The 20530-nt window shown below is 31.9% G+C and overlaps 2 protein-coding genes across 2 annotated transcripts in view; both read left to right on the top strand.

Annotated features, from left to right (window-relative positions):
* The window catches only part of LOC139525537 (uncharacterized), a 228890-nt gene that overhangs the window by 129971 nt on the left and 78389 nt on the right, over positions 1 to 20530 (top strand). The gene's annotated exons all lie outside the window — the stretch shown is intronic.
* LOC139525534 (bromodomain-containing protein 7-like) lies at positions 1449 to 19096 on the top strand. Its single transcript, XM_071320937.1, has 15 exons — positions 1449 to 1556; positions 2301 to 2446; positions 4697 to 4971; positions 5205 to 5349; positions 6257 to 6367; positions 8162 to 8319; positions 9539 to 9656; positions 10605 to 10677; positions 11045 to 11155; positions 12000 to 12135; positions 15242 to 15350; positions 16052 to 16163; positions 16492 to 16653; positions 17266 to 17306; positions 18430 to 19096. Exons 1-15 carry the CDS (start codon positions 1511 to 1513, stop codon positions 19042 to 19044), a joined length of 2358 nt encoding a protein of 785 aa, XP_071177038.1. The 5' UTR covers positions 1449 to 1510; the 3' UTR covers positions 19045 to 19096.

The raw sequence follows: 20530 nt of genomic DNA, 5'->3' as shown, positions 1-20530 counted from the left end.
TTTAGTATTTCATAAAACAGGAACTCTTGTTTGTCGTATACAAATGAAAGTTTTGCCGACGAAATATTTCAATATCTTCTTTTTTTTCGATGGAAGGTAAACGTTAATTATTTAATTTTCAAATTTGGCTATAACAATCAAGAAAGTTACGTTGCCATAGAATTAACACAGTTATGGTTTAAACTAGGTATGGCATTTTTTTATTTGCAATGTAGACTCTTTAGAATAAATCTGAATTGAATATTACAAATACACTATAATTCCTGAAAAAAATATGAGGAAATTTGTAACTGATTAAATCTTAAAATTTCAGTGATCATGAAAAATTATAAAAATCACTATTTTATCAAAATTCAGGGAAAATAAAGTTTCTACATAATCACTGATTATACAAATTCACTATAACATATATACATATTGTTAGTATACTAGGAGTAGTCATTTCCCTGGGTCAAGAAAATCAAGATGGCGTCTATAAAACTCTCAATATGCCGGATTACTTTTAATTCATCACTGAGATGTGACAAAAAAAACCCTTCTTATTGGTAAATATACGGGAAAACTTGTTTCCGAATCACATTGTATTACTGTATGTGTATGTGTCATAGGACCGACCTATATGTCTATAGCACGATGTAAACCACAGTTTAACAAGGTTTGGTACTGAGTATTTGGCAAAACTTGTTAGAATTTTTGGGTCCTCAGTTCTCATCAACTTTGTACTTGTTTGGCTTCATGACTATTTTGATCTGAGCGTCACCGATGAGTCTTATGTAGACGAAACGCGAGTCTGGCGTATAAATTATAATCCTGGTATAACCTTTTTTTTTTTATAACTATTGAAAACAAAATCAAACTACATGAGAACAGTTGGTGGAACTTCGTTGATTAAAAGGGTAGACCGTCATGATTTTATTTGGTGCTTAAAGGGTTTATTCAAAGATCTCTCTCTCTATATATATATATCGTCATAACTCACTGAAATCTATAGTGACGACGTTTTAGCCAGATCACTAAATACACATGTTTTATAAGTAAAAAAAGGGGGAAAAGCGGCACACGAACATTTGGCAACGATCACTGGTCATGATGACAGCGTCTGTTAATCTTTCGAAAAGATGATGTCAACTTAAGTTTTCTTGCAAAGAAACTGTGAAAAAAATGATTTAGGACTGAGTATTTTTCTTTAGTCAGTTTGGCATACATTTTTTTATTATGTGTCATTTAGAATAAAAGTTTTGAAGTTGAATATCAATTTGACAAAGCTGGTTCTCTGTGGACCACTAGCGTAAATACAAGTGGAATCCAATTTAAATCAAATTAAATCAAATTCCTTATTACCTAATCAGAGTTGGGAACTTTAAATATCTAGAAAGGCACAATCTGGACAAAACTTTAATCCAATGGGTAAAATTCCGGAATTTCTTTTTCCGACATTAGAAATAAATTAAAAATAAACGTTACACCGACACCGAATATTCTGTATCCCGAGGCGTTTGACGCCGGCAAAATGAAAACAAAGAAGCATAAAAAGCACAAATCTGAGCGACATGAAGGTATTTTACAGGCATTTACCGTTACAAAAACACAATTTCATATTTTTGTTCCATTAAATCAGATATACTGTTCATAACTTGAATTTGTTTATACAAGCAGGCAAACTTATTAGCTGGCTCTGTACTCGGATACTGACGACAAACTTATAAGCTATAGCCTATAGTAAACTGGTAAAAGTCAGTGTAACAGGCTATTGGTCACTGTACTACAAAATGTATGTAAACTACCCATTACATGGTCACTATTGCCTCTCTTGCAATTGTAATGATAAGTAAACAAACATGCAAAATAATCATATATTATTTGTTAAAAAAAAGAAGCTTTATGGTTCATCAACTACAGGTAGAGTGGTAAAAATGATTCTGTTTAATCAAAATCATATTGACACCTAGCGCATTCACACCCCACACTTTCAATCATTGGTCAGAGCTTACCTTATTTGTATTCAAATACTGTTATTTAAGGTTCATCATAATGAATGGACAAAAATGGCCATATTTACACCTCAAAAACTACTCTTTGTATTGACTGACCTGTCCAGTTGGAAAAGTTTTAATGCCTGGCATCCACTAGATATATAAAAGTTAAATGAAGACTGTGTTTGTTTTAGTTGTATGTTTTGATTAGAATGAAATAAAAAAAAAACAACCTTGAAATTCCCCATGTAAGATGTTTATAGATATGATATTTATAACATATATCTGACTTGCATCTTTAACAGTCATTTTATTATTTTCTTTCAGAGGAGAGATCTGAAAAAGAACCATTAAGACTGGTACTGAAGGTTGGTGAATCTCTTAGTGCACACAGTCCTCATCACGAGAGTAAGAAACATAAACACAAAAAGAAAAAGAAGAAGAAATCTAAAGATCACCACAGACATGATGAGGTAACATCATTATTATTACTGTTTGTCCTTATTATTTACTAAGAGATCATTGTGTTAGTACTTCATGTAGTACAGGCATGATATAGATAAGTCAAAAGGTAATTTGTAAATTTATTATTGTCTCACCTGTGACAATCAAAAGATTGTAAAAGATAAAAAAAAAAAAAAACATGACAAAAGACTAGAAAATCTTAACTGGTATATTAATTTCAGTCACAGATTAAAACTATGATCTAGTGAAGGATGTTGGACAAAGTTTATCAAGTTTATATCTTATTGTTTCATATTTCTTTTTATTTTGCCTACAATACATATACATGTAGTATAAATGGGGCGAATACGTCTGTAAGTGTTTAGTTCACCTAAATCAAATGTTATGAAACTTATACACAATGCTTTTTACCACAAACAGTCAGAGGTACTACTTGTACAAGTTATTTTTATTTACTTGAAGAAGTAAAAAAAAATATACACATCTAATTATAGGTTAGACAATACTTGATCATGTTTTATGAAGATTTAAGCCCAAGGCGAAGCCGAGGGCTTAAATCTTCATAAAACATGACCAAGTATTGTCTGACCAATTTAGAACATATTCACACTTTCGAGTGACCTTACAAAATTATCCTTTCCATTGTAATATTCAAGGATGAAATTTGAAAAAAATAGGCAGGACAGGAGTATTGAGTAAAAAAAAAAGGCAGGATGACAATTTAGCTAAAAAAAGTCAGGATAAACTAATAAAAAAAGGCAGGACCGAATAGAGTGAAAAATAAAAAGGCAGGACAAAATTTTGTATTCTAGCCCCCCCCCCCCCCCCAATAAAAATCAAATGGTAGCTCCCTTAAATGCTTACTTTTTCTTTTTTTTTTAAATTTACATGACTTTGTGTTTCTCTGAAATAAAATCTTTGCTTCATATAGCAGCAGGGTGGCATTGTTTTCTTGAAAGAAAATATAAATTCCGTCAAATGACAGGTTTATAAATTAAATAAGTATTATTTTACCTACATCCTTACCCAAATTGTTTTTGTTTATTCCATAATAAAATTGAGAAAGCAAATGGGGAATGTATCAAAAGCTATATGTTTACCGTTAGAAAATGTTTGAAAATTTGCAAAATTCAAAATGTTTTGTATCTTTGCTCTCTCATCTTTGATCAGTAGGCTCTTTTCCCATGGAAAATGCCTAAGGGGATTGTACACTTTGTTAGTCGGGTTATAAAAGAGTTCACTTTCATAATTAACTGACAAAGAAAAGTCATTCATGTATAGCATTTCATAGTGCATGGAAAACCATGTACTATGAAAATTGGAGTGGAAAAAAACTCTCTTTTCATTGGACGAGAAGGAGTGAGTATGTTCTAAAAGTAAGTAAATAAATAAAGTTTGAATAATCTCCCCATAATTTTCTCAAAAATTGAGTTCAATGTTTCATCTCATTAATTCAACAAAGAAACTGATTGCGCAAAGATCTTAAGTATTTGCCAAGGCCTTCAAAAATTGCTCCTTGGGGCTTGTAAATGAGCAGTGTTCTAAAGATAACAGACAAATGGGATTTTCATTGTCCATGAAATTACACTTAAATGATTAGTAAAGACATCTGCAAAGGGCAGATAATTAAAAATTCTATTAGAGCAAAGAAATCATAAGAATTCAATAAAAGAAGATAGGATGACTTTGTTAATTCTACAAGTAAAAAAATCTGAATGTCTAAGGAACATAACTCAGCCAATATTATTTTTTGCGTATACAAGTAAATAAAATTCACTTGTATAAGTATCCTACACATTTACTTGTATAAGTATCCTACAAATTTACTTATATAAGTATATTAATATTACTTCTTCAAGTAATTAAAAATAACTTGTAAAATAGTACCCCTGACTGACAAAACACAGATTGGGAAGCATATCTTCTATCATTCTAGAATCTAGAGTTCTCCCTCTTTTCAAATGAAAAAAAAAATGCTGAATTTTTATTACCGTTTTCTAACTTTAGTTTGCATTGACCAAATTTTATGAAACTTTAATACAATGCTCATTATCTCAAAGCACAGATCAAGTACAAATTTGGGAAGTGTCACTTTAAAGGATCTTGAGTTATGTCCCTTTTTAACATTATATGCAATCTGGGCACTTTCTGTGGTCCATGGACACATTTATTCTGTAGGCTTGTATAATTCTCCATTGTAACAACCTAATACTACTGAACTTATGCTGATTTTATAATGATTAATTATTCTTATTTAGGAGAGACCACCTAAGCATCATTACCATCCTCCTCCTGTTGACACAGAGGAAGAGATGGAGGTGTCCCAAGAGGAAGAGGAGCAGCCACCATTATCACAAAAGCCGTCAGAAGATGTAGAATCAGAAGATACTGAGCATGATGATACAGATATTGTTCAGACACCACAGAGACCACAAAGACCACAGGAAACCATAACTCCAACAAGACCTAGAGGGGACGCTGAACGTGGAGTGTTAAAAATCTGTTTGAAATATATACAGAATAAAATGCAAGCGTATGTATTTCAAAGTCTGTTAAGATATCTTATTATTATCTTCCTTCATTTTTCTCTCTTCATTTTTTTTGTCCTACCTAATTCTGAAATAATATTGCAATACTTTCAAGAGATAGAAATACTTGGATTTTGTTTTTCTAAGGATAAATACCCTTATCAACACATTTGTAAATTTTCTAGTCAGTTCTGTTGCCTTTCAATTTTATAATATTTCTATGATATTTTATTTTCAGGAAGGATGTTAATGGATTTTTTGCCTACCCCGTAAATGATATGATTGCCCCTGGATATTCCATGATCATAGCCAACCCAATGGACTTTAGTACCATGATGGTCAAAATAGACAACAATGAATATGAAAGTGTTCTGGAGTATAGGGTAGGCAATCAAAGTATTAACTATTCAATTATATTGTAGCCAACTATACAGTATGGTTTCTTTTCATTGTTAAAGGCTGTATATATGATGGACTTCAACTACTGCATTTGAACTATGTTGAATAGTCTTATTGTCAATCATAATCTCATCTCCTTAATATATATATATATATATATATATTTATGGATATCTTTCTAAAGCCAAATCAAATGAATAAAAAATCAGGAAGCTTTAATTTTAAAGACACATAGTACAATATATTTATCAACTATTGAAAAATGATTGATATGTTAGTTTTAATATCAATTTGTGAATGATTTTCTTTATAAATATAAATTATAAACTGTAAGATCATTTTAAAAATCTTGATGTTTATATCTACAGACTGGGAGGTTACTATTATGATTTTTTGAAGTACATAAATTAAAGTGGTATTTTTATATTTTCTTATTTTATACAATAAAGTTATGACCTCTCATGTCATCCAACAATTACATGTATTTGATATCAATTGAATTAAATTATGAAATTTAATTTATTTTTTGTCTACATCTTTTTTTACAGAGAAGTAATGAAAATTGTCACAATCAATATAATTTCTTTATGTTGAATTCACCTCACCTCACCTATCCTCTTCGTGCTGGTCAGCATTAAGACCCTTGGGTTTTCGTTATCATCAATTTTTTACTCTGCTTGGTGATCATCCAAACTAGAAACCTACTCCCTGCAGAAGGATGAAGGTTTGTTGTCTAGGTTTTCCTTCCTATAGACGATTGCCTGTCATGGTCTACGAGTTCCATCTTTGGCGACTTTTTTTTCTGAGTCTGCTTCTATAGCCTTTGATTTTACCACAAGGCAGTATTGAATTACCAAAATAACTGTTAAATTGGTTTCTCATTTTTTACAGAAAGACTTTTTATTGATGTGCAATAATGCTATGACGTACAACAGACCAGAAACTATTTATAACAAGGAGGCCAAGCGTTTGTTTCAAATTGGTATGAAAACACTGAGTAAGGTTAGTATACACCATTAAATTGATATAAAATTGGTATGAAAACACTGAGTAAGGTAAGAATACATCATAAATTGATATAAAATTGGTATGAAAACATTGAGTAAGGTTTGTATACACCATAAAAATGATATAAAATTGGTATGAAAACACTGAGTAAGGTAAGAATACACCATAAAATTGATATAAAATTTAAAATTGGTATGAAAACACTGAATAAGGTTAGAATACACCATAAAATTGATATAAAATTGGTATGAAAACACTGAGTAAGGTTAGAATACACCATAAAAGTGATATAAAATTGGTATGAAAACACTGAGTAAGGTAAGAATACACCATAAAATTGATATAAAATTGGTATGAAAACACTGAGTAAGGTTAGTATACACCATAAAATTGGTATAAAATTGGTATAAAAACACTGAGTAAGGTTAGTATACACCATAAAATTGGTATGAAAACACTGAGTAAGGTGAGTATACACTATTTAAAAAACAAATTGGTATGAAAACACTGAGTAAGGTTAGTATACACTATAAAAATAGATTAAATAAAATTGTTTACAGATATGTCTCAAATAAGGTAGTTGAAAGTCCCTTTACCTTATTAAACAATACTAAAAATGCTTAATATAGTAATAATTTTTATTCCTGTCAAGCCTTTTTAACATTTCGGAAAACAAAATCTGCCAGGCATGTAAAATCTAATGAGAGAAAAATCTATTTTAAATTCTCTTATCTTTTAATACAACATTTTCAAAATTGATATCAGAATTCAGTTATGTAAAACAAAACTATATGTTCTCACATGTATTATGGTTAAAGTCATAAGAATCGACTGCCCAGTGAAAAATAATGTTCTTCCACAGGGGCGGATGCAGGAATTTTCGAAAGGGGGGGTGCTAACCCAGGTAACCCAGGGCAAAGGGGGGGTGCAAAACATATGTCCCGATACAAATGCATTGATCGGCAAAAATAAAGGGGGGGTGCGCACCCCCGGAACCCCCGCCCCCCCCCCCCCCCCCCCCCCCCTGGATCCGCCACTGTTCCAATTCTTGAACCAATGCATACAAACATCATAAACTTAGTCTTCTGTGCACGAATTTATCATTATTTTTTTTCAATTTGTCAGTGTTGTTGTGAAAATATGGCAGGTAATTAAAGTTCTTGTTTTGAAGCCGAAGTTTAACGATTGTCACCTGTTTGTCAACAATCGACAAAAAATCAACAAAAAAGCATGGAAATTGAGCACGTGTTTAACATGTTAATTCAGATAATAGTTTATTTTAAGGACATCCATACGTATTGTGATCATCGGATTTTTACGAGATGGGCCACACTGAGGTCACTTTGCATACGGAAAATAGGTTGGGAGAATTGCTTCCTGAAAGGAAGCAATTAAAATAAAGTAAACTTCTTCTAAATATGAATAAATTAAAGAATTTTCTGCAGAAAAAAGTATATGTACATAAGTTTTACAATGAAAACTATTTATTGAGTTATAAAAAAATGTATGCATTATTTTTTTTGATTTGAGGTTTCTTATGACTTTAATATTAACTATTTGAAAATGCTGTTTTCAAGGGAGATAATTCATCTGTATTTATATGCAAAGCAGTGAAAATATAATTTGAAACTTTGATACTTAAGCTCAATATTTGTGGTATTTGTCTAATTCATATATAGATATTAAATCAAATAAATTTAGCTATTTGTACAATTTCAATGTCCTTTTACAACTGATAAACACATACATGTAAACTGAACTTTACGAAATGCATTTGTGTTTTTATAGGAGAAACTTCTTGTTATGAAGAGAACCCTTCCATTCATGGCCAGTTTGCGTTATGAAGAGTTAGGTATAGATGAGCCAGATGATGAAACTAAAGCTGTGATGGAAGCCATCGTAGAGGAAGAAAAGGAACATAAACAAAGAGCTAAAGATAGAGAAGAGTAAACATTGGACTTTTCTTCATTTTACATAAGTATTCCCCATGCTAAACTTTAAGACAGATTCAAAGAATAGGTCCAACTTTGTTTCATATAATAGAATACAGAAATTGTTGTGTGCATTTATTATTGCGATTTTGTCAGTTTAGATTATTATTTTTGGTGATACTGAGTAAAGTCCTGCTTCAGTCATAGAAATCCATAATAAAATTATTAGAATTACAACTCTATGTATTGTAATAATTAATAATTATTAGTAGTACAACCCTATATATCGTAATAATTAATAATTAAAACATCACAATAATTTCTGAATTTACAGTAGATACAAATATCATGTATTAGGTATACATAAATAATACTTTGTACAAATGTAAAAAAAAAAACACTTTGAATCAAACAAAAAATTCTCATAGTCTGACTTCATCAAGTGAATAGATTTCTTGATTGATAACATATTTGGTACATTTAGTGGGTGTGTTTTTCAACAAATATCATTCCTATGGGAATGAAAAATACTCCTCTTGCATGTCTTGTGCGGACTTGTTCCTTAACTCATGTTAGGCAAACTTGAAAAAAATTCTTAGTATGAATGAAAAGAAGCTAGCATTATCCTTCTAACTTCACAATCCTATATAGATCATGTCCTGTCACTGAAAAATTCAAAGTTTAGTAAAGATGTGGAAAGCATCTCACCAAATTAAAAAAAAAATGAATAAACAGATACAATTAAGTCTGTTTCATATCTTGACTTACATCTAGCAATTGATGTAAAGGGTCGGTTTAAAACAAATCTTTACAACGAAAGAGATGATTTCATCTTCCCAATTGTGAACTTTCTGTTACAAGTAGTGTCTGCATATGATGTATGTATCTTTCAGTTGATAGTATATTCCAGAGCTTGCATTAACTATTATGATTTTCTTGATATAGGTTTGTTTCAAGGAAGCTATTACTCTAAATTCAAAAATTATTGTGATTTTGTCATTTTAAAATAAAATGTGATTTTGGTTATTGCGATATTAGAAAAATCCTGTTTAATATATATGAAAAAAAAATGTGAGTTTAAATTATTTCAATTATAACGGTTAAACTCTGTCATATTTTTGGCAATACATGTAATAGAAACATTGCAATAAGTTCTGATTGTACTGTATACCTGAGAAAATAGGTTTGAAATTAAGAACCTTTCATATATATGTTGCATATTTATCTTTTGTAGAATTGGTAGATTTGAAGCAGTACCAGATATTATGAGTGCCTCAGAAATATTGGCTCAGGCTCAGAATGCTGCAAAAGATGCTGCTGATCTGTTAAAATACAGAGAGTCTAAATCAAGGGTCAGTAAATAGATAACATTAGTAGAATAGATCGTACTGTATGAAAGATCTAGACTGATCACTGATCAAACTTTCTTTTGTTGTTGGATTTTTTTCTAACAGAACAAAGTTCATCAAATTTCATTATTGGAGAATGGTGAAAAACAATAGTTTGAGTAGTTTGTATGAAAATTTCTTTAATGAAAAAAAACCTCAAAAGAGTAGATTAACGAAAGGTTAGTATTGGTCTAATAGTCAAAGAAAGTTTAACCCTCACCATGCTGAATTGTTTTCAGAAAATGTCTAATTTTCATTTATTTGCAAAAATATGCAAATTATATGCAAATGAGCTTAGCCCTGTTGCTGTAGCATATTGATTCCTTTAAATCTAGGTTAAATATAGGTGATCGCAGGGTGGGATGGTGAGGTTGAGGAGACAGGGATGGGTGGCAGGAATTTGCCCCAAAATTGGTCATCAGGTGCATAAAGTGCCAATTTTGACGTTTTTTCGTCCTTTCTCTTGACCCTGAAGACCCAGGGATGCTGTTAAAGGTATCCAGCTGTAGCCTGCATCTATAGTGGACCCTAGTTAACAAACTGACCCCCACTGTTGTTAGGTGGGAGTGAATCTGATCTTGGTTCAGCAGTCTACAGATGGTCATTTGGACCAAAAATACGAAATTTCACGATTTTTTCTGAGTCCGTATTTGTACTCAAAATGCAACTTATACATGAGAAACATGAATATGGATAGCCTCAGGTTGATGAAACATGCATAACTTTTAAAATAAGTATCATAAAGTGGACTTCTAAAAGTATGGAATGCAAAATTTGGAGCTAAATAACGGTGGTCTGGGTATGCCCGTCATATGACGGTCACCGCATGGTAAGGGTTAAGGGCCTAAGCTTGACATTCATTGACTTATTCCTTTAAATATAAAAGTATTTTTACAAATTCTACCATTTCAGTTTGGATTTCTTCGTAAGAAAGATGATGGCACTACATCTATGGTATTGCTGAACCCTGATAATGATGGAATTGGTAAGTACTTAAACTTATGAGGACTTACAAAAAATACAATATTTTTCTATATAAAAAAAAAACAAGAATGTACAGGACATTTTTCCATTAATTGTTTAATTTGCTTTATTCTTGATACTCATTATAAAGTGCAAAAATAATTCTTTTAAACTAAGAAAAAAATATTTTTTACTGTAGAATACACATGTGGCATAAAATTCCAGAAAAAAATATTACCATTAACATACTTAAAGTATGCACAAAACTCTATAATTAGTTTAATGGGCTGATCTTTTTTATTTGTGACCTATTTTGTAGTGAGTAAGAATGAACGTGTGATTAGTATTGGTTCATTGGGATGATTTTTGATTTGTGACCTATTTTGTAGTGAGTAAGAATGAACGTGTGATTAGTATTGGTTCATTGATTGGGAAGTTAGGAACTGGTGGAGGATCTTTGGCAGGGTACAAAGAAGACAAGAGAAACAGAGTCACTACAGGTATGTTCTTCATTATAAATTATCATTGATCATCTCAACGGTACAGCTAAAGTGAGAAAAGCAGAAAAGAGTTGAGATGACCAATGATAATCTGTTAATAGCTATTTAACTTATGACAACGTTGTCAATTTTCATGAAAATTGACAACAGGCACGTGCACCCTTAGTTTCTAGCGATAATTTTTTATATCACTCTACTGTGCTGAGTAAGGAAATCATCAGTCATTAAGATCAATGAAAAATTTGGTAAAATAGCGATAAATATAGATTCATGTTATTCTCTTTATAGACTATAACACATATCACTAGTACCAATTATGATCTGAAAAAGGTTGATTCTAGATAGTTCTTAAAAGTTGAGAAATGAATTATTATATCAATTTCAGTCTTTCAGTTAACTTAAAGACATATATTCATTATGGTCAATTCAGCACTAGTCAGACAAAATAGCTTGCATACAATTAAGTCTATTCAGTCTGTGTTTAGACTGTTCAGTAGTTGTTTTAAACCTGTACACATATAAAACAACGAATATACTGAGATACTGAATTGACTACAAGCAAATTGTCTGCACAGTGCTAAAAGATTCTGCTGTCAATTAGTCTTAAAATGTTGAAAGACTGAACCTGACTTATTTATTGTTCAGGCTTTACAGATATTATTTAGATAAAAATGACCATTTAAGACTAAAATTCATTTGCAAGCGTAATTGTTGATTGCTAAACATTTAACCTGAGGCATACACATTTATAGAAATAATTGCTGCAATTTATTCACAAATGAGTCTCAAAATACACAATATCAAAACTTTCAACCCTCTGTTACTCAAGGTTTCTATTTTTCAGGGCAGTATTTGAATTATGGACCGTTTGGTACATATGCTCCTCAGTATGACTCAACATTTGCTAACATGACAAAGGAAGAAACAGACATATTACTGTCAACCTATGGAGATGAGACAGGAGTAGGATATGCCAAGAGGTAATATTTAATATATTATATTTTATCTGAAAAAATCTCCTTTATTACACAACAGATCCAAATACTGTGGATTTGATTTCTCTTTATGGGTTGATATATATGCATATTTGTGGATATTTGATTTAGCGATGTTTACATACTAGCTTAAGAAAATTTGGTCTTTGTTCCATTTGTGGGTAACATATACCCATAAAATCTGAAGCGTACAGATAACAATGAATCCACAGTAAATTGTGCCTAATATGCTTTTAATTGAAAATTTAACAAATAACATTTACAGGTACTTATTAACTCCACAGTTAGTCCAATATCACTTGCAAAACCATAAAAAACTAAGAATGTCCCAGGGTTTCCCCTGGGTCAATTATTTTTTTTGCCACCTCTTTCGCCAAAACAATATATTTTTCGCCACTTTATTATTTTTTTCGCCAAGTAACACAAATATATTTTTCTTTTAAAATTTTCCTCCCCCCCCCCCCCCCCCATTTTACCACTTGAAATGTATCCCACGTGTAAGGTGTAGTCATTACATTGAAGTGTTACTCTCATGCCAACCTAACCTTTTGAATAGATTTCTTCATAAAGACAGTTTTCTTTTCTAAACCATCGTAAATAAGTAAAACTATGCTTGAAACACTGAAACACGTGTCACTGAAACGACTTTAAAGTACCCACTCAAATCAATTATCTATATCAAAGTTAAATGATAAAGTTTTAAATCAGAGACCTTTCTTGCTTTTGAAGAATTTTCGTCATAATAACAGTTTTCTTTTCTTGACTTTCATTAAAAGAAGGATCGAGAGGGAGCGTCAAAATTTTGCTTCAACACCTGCGTCGCAAAGTGGCAAAATCCCTTTTGTGACGTGACGGACGCCATTTAACCATATCATTTCAATTTGTCATATAATACAATCAACACCTTTATTAATTAGTCCTTCGATGTCGATAGCTATAAATGCAATCAGCTGATTATTGATTTTCTGTCAAAATCTTAACCAGTTCAAGGTGAATTAATTCCGAGTATTGTCTGATCCGGTAAAGTCCGAGAAACCCGAAAAAAAAGTAAATAAACAAAATGGCTGAAAATAAATCGTTATATATAATTCTTTCGCCAAATTCTTTCGCCAATGACGAATTTTAATCGCTACAATTATTATTTTTTCGCAAATTGCGAAAATGGCGACCGCCAGCGGAAACCCTGATGTCCACTGATTGGTCAAATTTTTATCTGGGTTTTTGTGTCTTTATTTTGCGTTTCCTTAAACCAGATTTCACTACTATCAGTTGAATGTGCTGTAACATGAGGATACCCAAACTGTACCTATTTCAACAGTTTTTTCACCTTCATTTATTTAAAAGACTAAAATTTCCATTCCATGGTTTTTTTTTGTGGGTGTAATTTTTTGTCGAGCCTGCAACTTTTGTTGCAGAAAGCTCAACATAGGGATAGTGATCCGGCGGCGGCTATGGCGGCGGCAACGGCGGCGGCGTTAGCTCACTTCTTTAAAGCTTTATATTTTAGAAGGTGGAAGACCTGGATGCTTCATACTTTGTATATAGATGCTTCATGTTACGAAGTTTCCGTCAGTCACATGTCCAATGTCCTTGACCTCATTTTTATGGTTCAGTGACCACTTGAAAAAAAAGTTCAATTTTTTTGTAATGTTGAATTCTCTCTTATTATAAGTAATAGGATAACTATATTTGATGTGTGCGTACCTTGCAAGGTCCTCATGCCTGTCAGACAGTTTTCACTTGACCTCGACCTCATTTCATGGATCAGTGAACAAGGTTAAGTTTTAGTGGTCAAGTCCATATCTCAGATACTATAAGCAATAGGGCTAGTATATTCGGTGTATGGAAGGACTGTAAGGTGTACATGTCCAACTGGCAGGTGTCATCTGACCTTGACCTCATTTTCATGGTTCAGTGGTTATAGTTAAATTTTTGTGTTTTGGTCTGTTTTTCTCATACCATATGCAATAGGTCTACTATATTTGTTGTATGGAATGATTGTTAAGTGTACATGTCTAGCGGGCAGATGTCATGTGACCTTGACCTCATTTTCATGGTTCAGTGGTCAAAGTTAAGTTTTTGAGTTTTGGTCTTTTATCTAATGCTATATGCCATAGGTCAACTATATTTGGTGTATGGAAATATTTTATGATCTTTATGTCAGTCGAGCAGGTTTTATTTAACCATGACCTCATTTTCACGGTGCATTGCACAGTGTTAAGTTTTTGTGTTTTGGTCTATTTTTCTTAAACTATAAGTAATGTGTCAACTATATATGTTGTATAGAAGCATTGTTAGCTGTACCTGTCTGCCTGGCATGGTTCATCTGACCTGGACCTCTTTTTCAAGGTTCATTGGTCTTTGTTTAGTTATCTTGGTTAATGTAAAGTTTATGTGACAGTTGTAATAAAGCTTAGATTTATACTTAAGACTATCAACATAATATCAATGATTAGTATAGAAGGCGAGACATTTCAGCGTGTGCACTCTTGTGTTTCTATATATATATATATATATATATATAGAACCACAAATTAAACTTGAATCCATTTTGAATCATAGAAAAATGTTATTCAACCAATCTCAAAACGACTCAACAATTCATGTGGATTTGTCAGTACAGAATAAAGATGAACTTTACCTTAATAACATATATTCACTGTACTCGCATTGGTAACAAGGTTTTACTCTGGCAGTGTTATCGTCACATAGTAAATGTTTTCTGCTGTGATAATATTAACTTCAGGGAAACTTTGGTCTCTATCTAATGTTGGAGAAATATTTCAATTAGAGTAAGAGAAAGGCGATATATACCAAAGGGGCATAAAAACTCATGTCAAAAATAAACTGACAACAGAAAGTAAAGGACCAAAGATTTACAACAGTATTAAAATCACAAGATATCAAAATAAAGACTGAACAAAACAAACCCCACCAAATAGAGGTCTAATGAAGTACACTTGTGTAAGATGAATACCAAATTTCAACTTATATGGATGTTTGGAGTTTTTCTGTCTCATTCTCTGTCTTTGATCCTATTATTTCATGCTTCATCGAAGCTAACAATGTCAGAGCTTATCTTTTTTTTTAGTGTAATGAGTTTTGTTGAGAGTGGTGGTGACTATGCGATAGCTATGGTAGATAATTTATTGGACATCCTGACTAAAGGAGAACATGCTAAAACCAAGATATTACAACAGGTTTGTGTAGTTTATAAGCGTAATTTTTTTTAAAAGCAGTATATCAATAGGACCACATTTAAGACATTTTTTAGCTTACAATTACTTACAAAATCCACAACACTGCTGAATGTGCCATTACTTTGAAATGTATGAATTGTTTTCAGATTTAGTCAGGATCAAAAACATTTAAGTGAAAACTAATTCAAAAAGTCCAATTTGAAGAGACTAAATATTTGACCAATCAAGAGTTAAGATTTCTTTGATTAGTTTTTACTAGACTGTAAAATAGAGCTAATATTATAGACTGTCTCAGTAATAAAATCATGGGTTTTTACAACACTAGTGACAAAATTAAGATAATCAAGTGAAAAATCTGTATTTTCAATTTCAGTATTATTTGCAGAACAAAGCAGATGCAAGAGAAAAAAATGATTTCAAAAAGGTTTCAGGCCAAGGTGGTCTCCTATAAATTTCTGTCAATTGTATTGTCTTCCTTATAAGGACTGGAAGAGATGATATTTTTAAACTCATTTGTTATTACCAAATTGAACATAAAGATCAGGATTACCAATGGGACAACTATACAGTATCCACAAAGGTCTAAAAGACATAGGAATATTCATATTATTAGTATTAATTTGTTAAAGGTAAATTTGAGCTATGAACATATAGACTATTTCTTGATGAAGTGTAATGAAATGTCATTTTTTTTCTTACAGAAAATGAAAGATGGAGGTGGTACTACCGATGAAAAATCAGCAAATATAGACTTTGATTCTCTTAGAGGTCTTAGTGATCTGGGAGTAGATATGTCATTTCTGGATAATATGGGTATGTATATTCCTTAAAAACCATGACACGTCATTTTACAAAAAAAAACATGGTTCACCCTATATTAAACCATGACCGGTCATTTTACAAATATAATAAATATGAAACAATCTGTATCAATTAAACCATGACAGGTCATTTTACAAATAGATAAAAAAAAAAAAAAAAAAGGAAACATCCTGTATTAAACCATTGGCAGGTCATTTAACAAGATAAACATGAAACACCCTGTATTTAATAAATCATGATGACTCATTTAACCCAAAAAAATTATTTGATTTTGATATTGAATTTTGATTTAATTTTATGTACTCATTTCAAATTAAAGAAAAATCAATGAAGAAAGAGAAAGATCCAGTTCAAGAAAAACTTGATCAGACAGCTACTTTAATAAATGACCTTCAACAAACTCAGAGTGAACGACTTAGTCAGAACTTACCACCACACATTACTCAAGTACCTGGTCCATCAGAAAAAGAAATACAGTTAGGTAAGTTGACTAAGTCAGGACTAACCAGGATTCATTAATCAAGTATCTGGTCCATTAGAAAAAGAAAAACAGTAAGATAATTTGACTTAGTCAGGAGTGACCAGGATTCATTACTCAAGTACCTGCTCCCTCAAAAAAAGAAGTACAGGTAGGTAAATTGACTTAGTCAGAAGTAACCAGGACTCATAAATCAAATATATGGTCCACTAAAAAAAGGAAAACAGTTAGGTAAGTTAACTTAGTCAGGAATTACCAGGATTCATTACTCAAGTATATGGTCCTTCAAAAAAAGAGATACAACTAGATTGGTCTATTTAGTCAGAATTTACCACCATACATTAATCAATTACTAGTCCTTCAGAAAAATATAAAACCTATAATTTCACTTAGTCAAATTAAGATAAAAAGGATTTGTATAGTTTATTTTTAGGGGTAATTTAACTGTGGATTCAGTTATTTTTGTTGGTTCTAATTTTCCTGGATAAGAGAAAAATTATAGTTTCATTGATACATTTGTACTTTGGTTTCTTAATTTTGCCCAAGCTGAAACTGAATCATATTAATCTAGATATAGAACTTACCAGTTAACATATGATTTTGTATATTTTATAGCACAAAAGGTGACAAAAGAACTGAAAGAGTTGGCACGAGAGGTAAGTTATTGCACTCATTAAGGTACAAGGTATTTGGTCATACAGGGAATCCCTGTCAATTTATTTTTGACGGGTACACCAAAAGTCTTCTTTGTATATCAGAGTTCTAGAAAGTTTTTATAGCACTTTTAATAACTCTTATACCATTATTTTTTCCAGCAATTTAATTTGGTATGCTTTGAGTTACTCCTCTTTTTCAAAAATATAAAGGATCAAGGGTCAACATTGAAATTTTTAATGGACTTTTTGAATGAAACTATCATCGATGTGAATGCAAATTTGTATGCCCTTACAGGAGCATGTAGTGTTACTTTTCTTGGACCAATAGTTGTAGACAAAGTTCAAATTAGGACAAGAGCCACTTGCCATTCTAGAGATTATTCCCCTTTATAACTTAGAAAATGCAATTTTCTGTACTCTTAACTTTAGTTTTTTTCATCCAAATTTAATGAAACTCATACACAATGATAAGAAACAAATCTTGCAGTCAAAGTTAGAATTTGGGCGGTGAGTAAATTACCATACTAGATTAATTTTTAACTTGGTAAATTGCAAAACTCAGACATATTCTTCTTTTATTTCATAAGTATTTTCTTGATGAAAATTTCAAGGGATATGGCGAAAAATTTTGTAATACTCTTACAGTTTCTAAGCTAACATAGAATTTGTTCATTTTTTTTTATTAGATATGTGATATGGTGTATTATTTTGCTTCCAGCGTATTCCTCTATTCACATTTGTCTTGCCATGATACAGCCCTTTTTGTGCAGAGACCACGTTAAGCAACCACCAATCAATCATACTCACATTTGGAAATATTTAAAAATGCATTTGGTGTTAGACTATGAACCTGATTGTTCTAAAATAGCGATTTAAGTATTTTAAGGGGAAAAAAATAAAACAGGAAGAAAACTTGCAAGACCCAATATGTTTAACTGTTGGGATTTTACTTTGCATTAACAGGTGCCTTCATTTTAATACATTGTATGAGGGAGTGGTGTCAAATAAATACATTTTCAATTTTACTTATTTTTATAAAATCCACTAGCAATCTTTTGAATCATTGAATCTATCCCATTTACATTCTCACATATAAAGATGTTGTATTTGTTCTGTTTAACAGGCACAGCCAGCTAATATTTCTAGTGTTCAAGGACTACGTAATGCAATGGGTGTAGGTTATGACCCCTCTGAATCACAACAAATATTCACACCTAGTTCATCACAGCCATCTAATCAAATAAATCAACCGACCCAACAATCATCAGAAATAAAGACCAGTCAACCATCTATTTCATCACAAGCCTCCACCAATCAGACGATAGAGTTACTACAGTCCAGCAACTACTCAACAAATATACCAAACATAATTTCTCAACATGTCACTACACCAACATATCAACAAACCAACCCATTGGCGGTTCTCCAACAACAGTCTGTCCAACAACCATCAATTATGTTGCAACAACAGCCATCTTCACTTGTCAACCAACAACAGCAGTCACAAGTTCTACAGTCAACAGCAGTATCCTACCAGACAGCCACTTTAACAGCTTCATCATCAGTCCCTTTCAGTCAAGCAACTGGTACCTCATATAATCAGCCTATTACTGTGGGAGAAGTACCAGTTGTTGGACAGGAAGTGCAAAATGCTCCTGAAGGTTTGACAACTATAAATGATGATGACTCTGATATTGAAATGGACATTAGTGAATTCTTACAGTTTCCAAGTAATTAAAACATATGAAAGATGTTTGTTTATTGTAATAAATGTATGTCATAATAGAAAATAATGTTTAATTTTATTTAGTTGAAAGCAGGAGTATGAACCAAGATCAGAATAAGTGATTCATTCTTAGTTAACTGTTTGTTTTGATACTTTTTCTTTGAATGACAGAATGTGTTAATTATAAAACACCAAGTTCAATGTTGCATTTTGTAACCTACAAACCATTTACACAAAACGAAGCATAGAAACAAATTTCATAATATGTTCCAGGACTGGTCAATTTTCTCCTTCATATGCCCTGCCAATTTGATTAAAAACTGATTTAAAAAAAAACAATGCCTTGAGGTATCATTGGGCGAACTCTAGGTGATATTAAAGGTATCGTTGGGCATGCACCAGGTGATGACTCATGGCATCGTCGGGGATGAAAGGGTTAATTAAGATGGACTGCTGGACAAACTAATGCAAGGGCATATGCCCTCTGCTTTTTAGCTCAATTGGTCATGATGAGGGACACATTCGGGTGGGGAAGTTTCTCGCTGCATTGAAGACCCATTGGTGGCCTTCTGCAGTTGTCTGCCCTATGGTTGGGTTGTTGTCTCTTTGACACATTCCCCATTTCCATTCTCAATTGTAAGTATCAGGATTGGCACAAAGACGTATAATACAAGTATCTGGATTCCTTTCTTCTCACTTGTCCTCTCACTAGTTTTTGGTACTTTTATTGTCAAGTCATGTTAACTTCTCGCAGCTTCTGATCCAGAATTTCGGATTTTAATGGATATAATGGGTTGAACCATTGTCAGAGTATCCAAAAACACACACTGACAAATGTAAGGCATAAAATTGTCCGTTATAATGAAAGTAAAATGATGCATGTCCGTTGTTTTGTAGGCACTGGCTACGGTTACATGGAAATGTAACATAATAAAAATATTGTTGTTACATTGGAGACTAATTGCTGGAATACAGGTTTGGGTAAGGATCTGATTAATTACGAATGTAACAATAATAATTGTGTCTAGGGTTACATTGTGTTATTGTTACATTAATACACTTCCGATGTACGCTAGCTATATAGGCCTATATAGATTTATTAAACTTAATGCTTTTATGTTTTTGTTGCTTAATTTTTCGCCAATAAGAAAGAAATTACGATAAAAAAAATATCTTGACTCTAAAATTGAAAAGTCTGATTCAAACATCAATTGCCTTCACAATTGACTTGTATTTTTAAGTTTTTTGAATTTTGCTTCAGCTATGCTAAGCTGGATATTGAAATTGAAGATGAACACAAAATCAGTAATGGACGACACTGACATTATATTAGCCGGTACAACCTCACATGCTTCCAACAAAAATATTCGCAAGAGTAAAATACAATTTTTCTTCTGAAGCATTACAAATGTTGAAAGTGTCTTTAACTTTAAAAAAGGGATAGTGCAGAATAGAATTGTATAGTATGCAATCAGGGACTTTCTATGTAAGTATGCAG

This window comes from Mytilus edulis, chromosome 5, assembly GCF_963676685.1.
Source record: "Mytilus edulis chromosome 5, xbMytEdul2.2, whole genome shotgun sequence".
NCBI classification, from domain to species: Eukaryota; Metazoa; Mollusca; class Bivalvia; order Mytilida; family Mytilidae; genus Mytilus; species Mytilus edulis.
The sequence above is the reverse complement of the archived record's forward strand: the minus strand, read 5'-3'. Positions and strand labels throughout refer to the sequence as shown.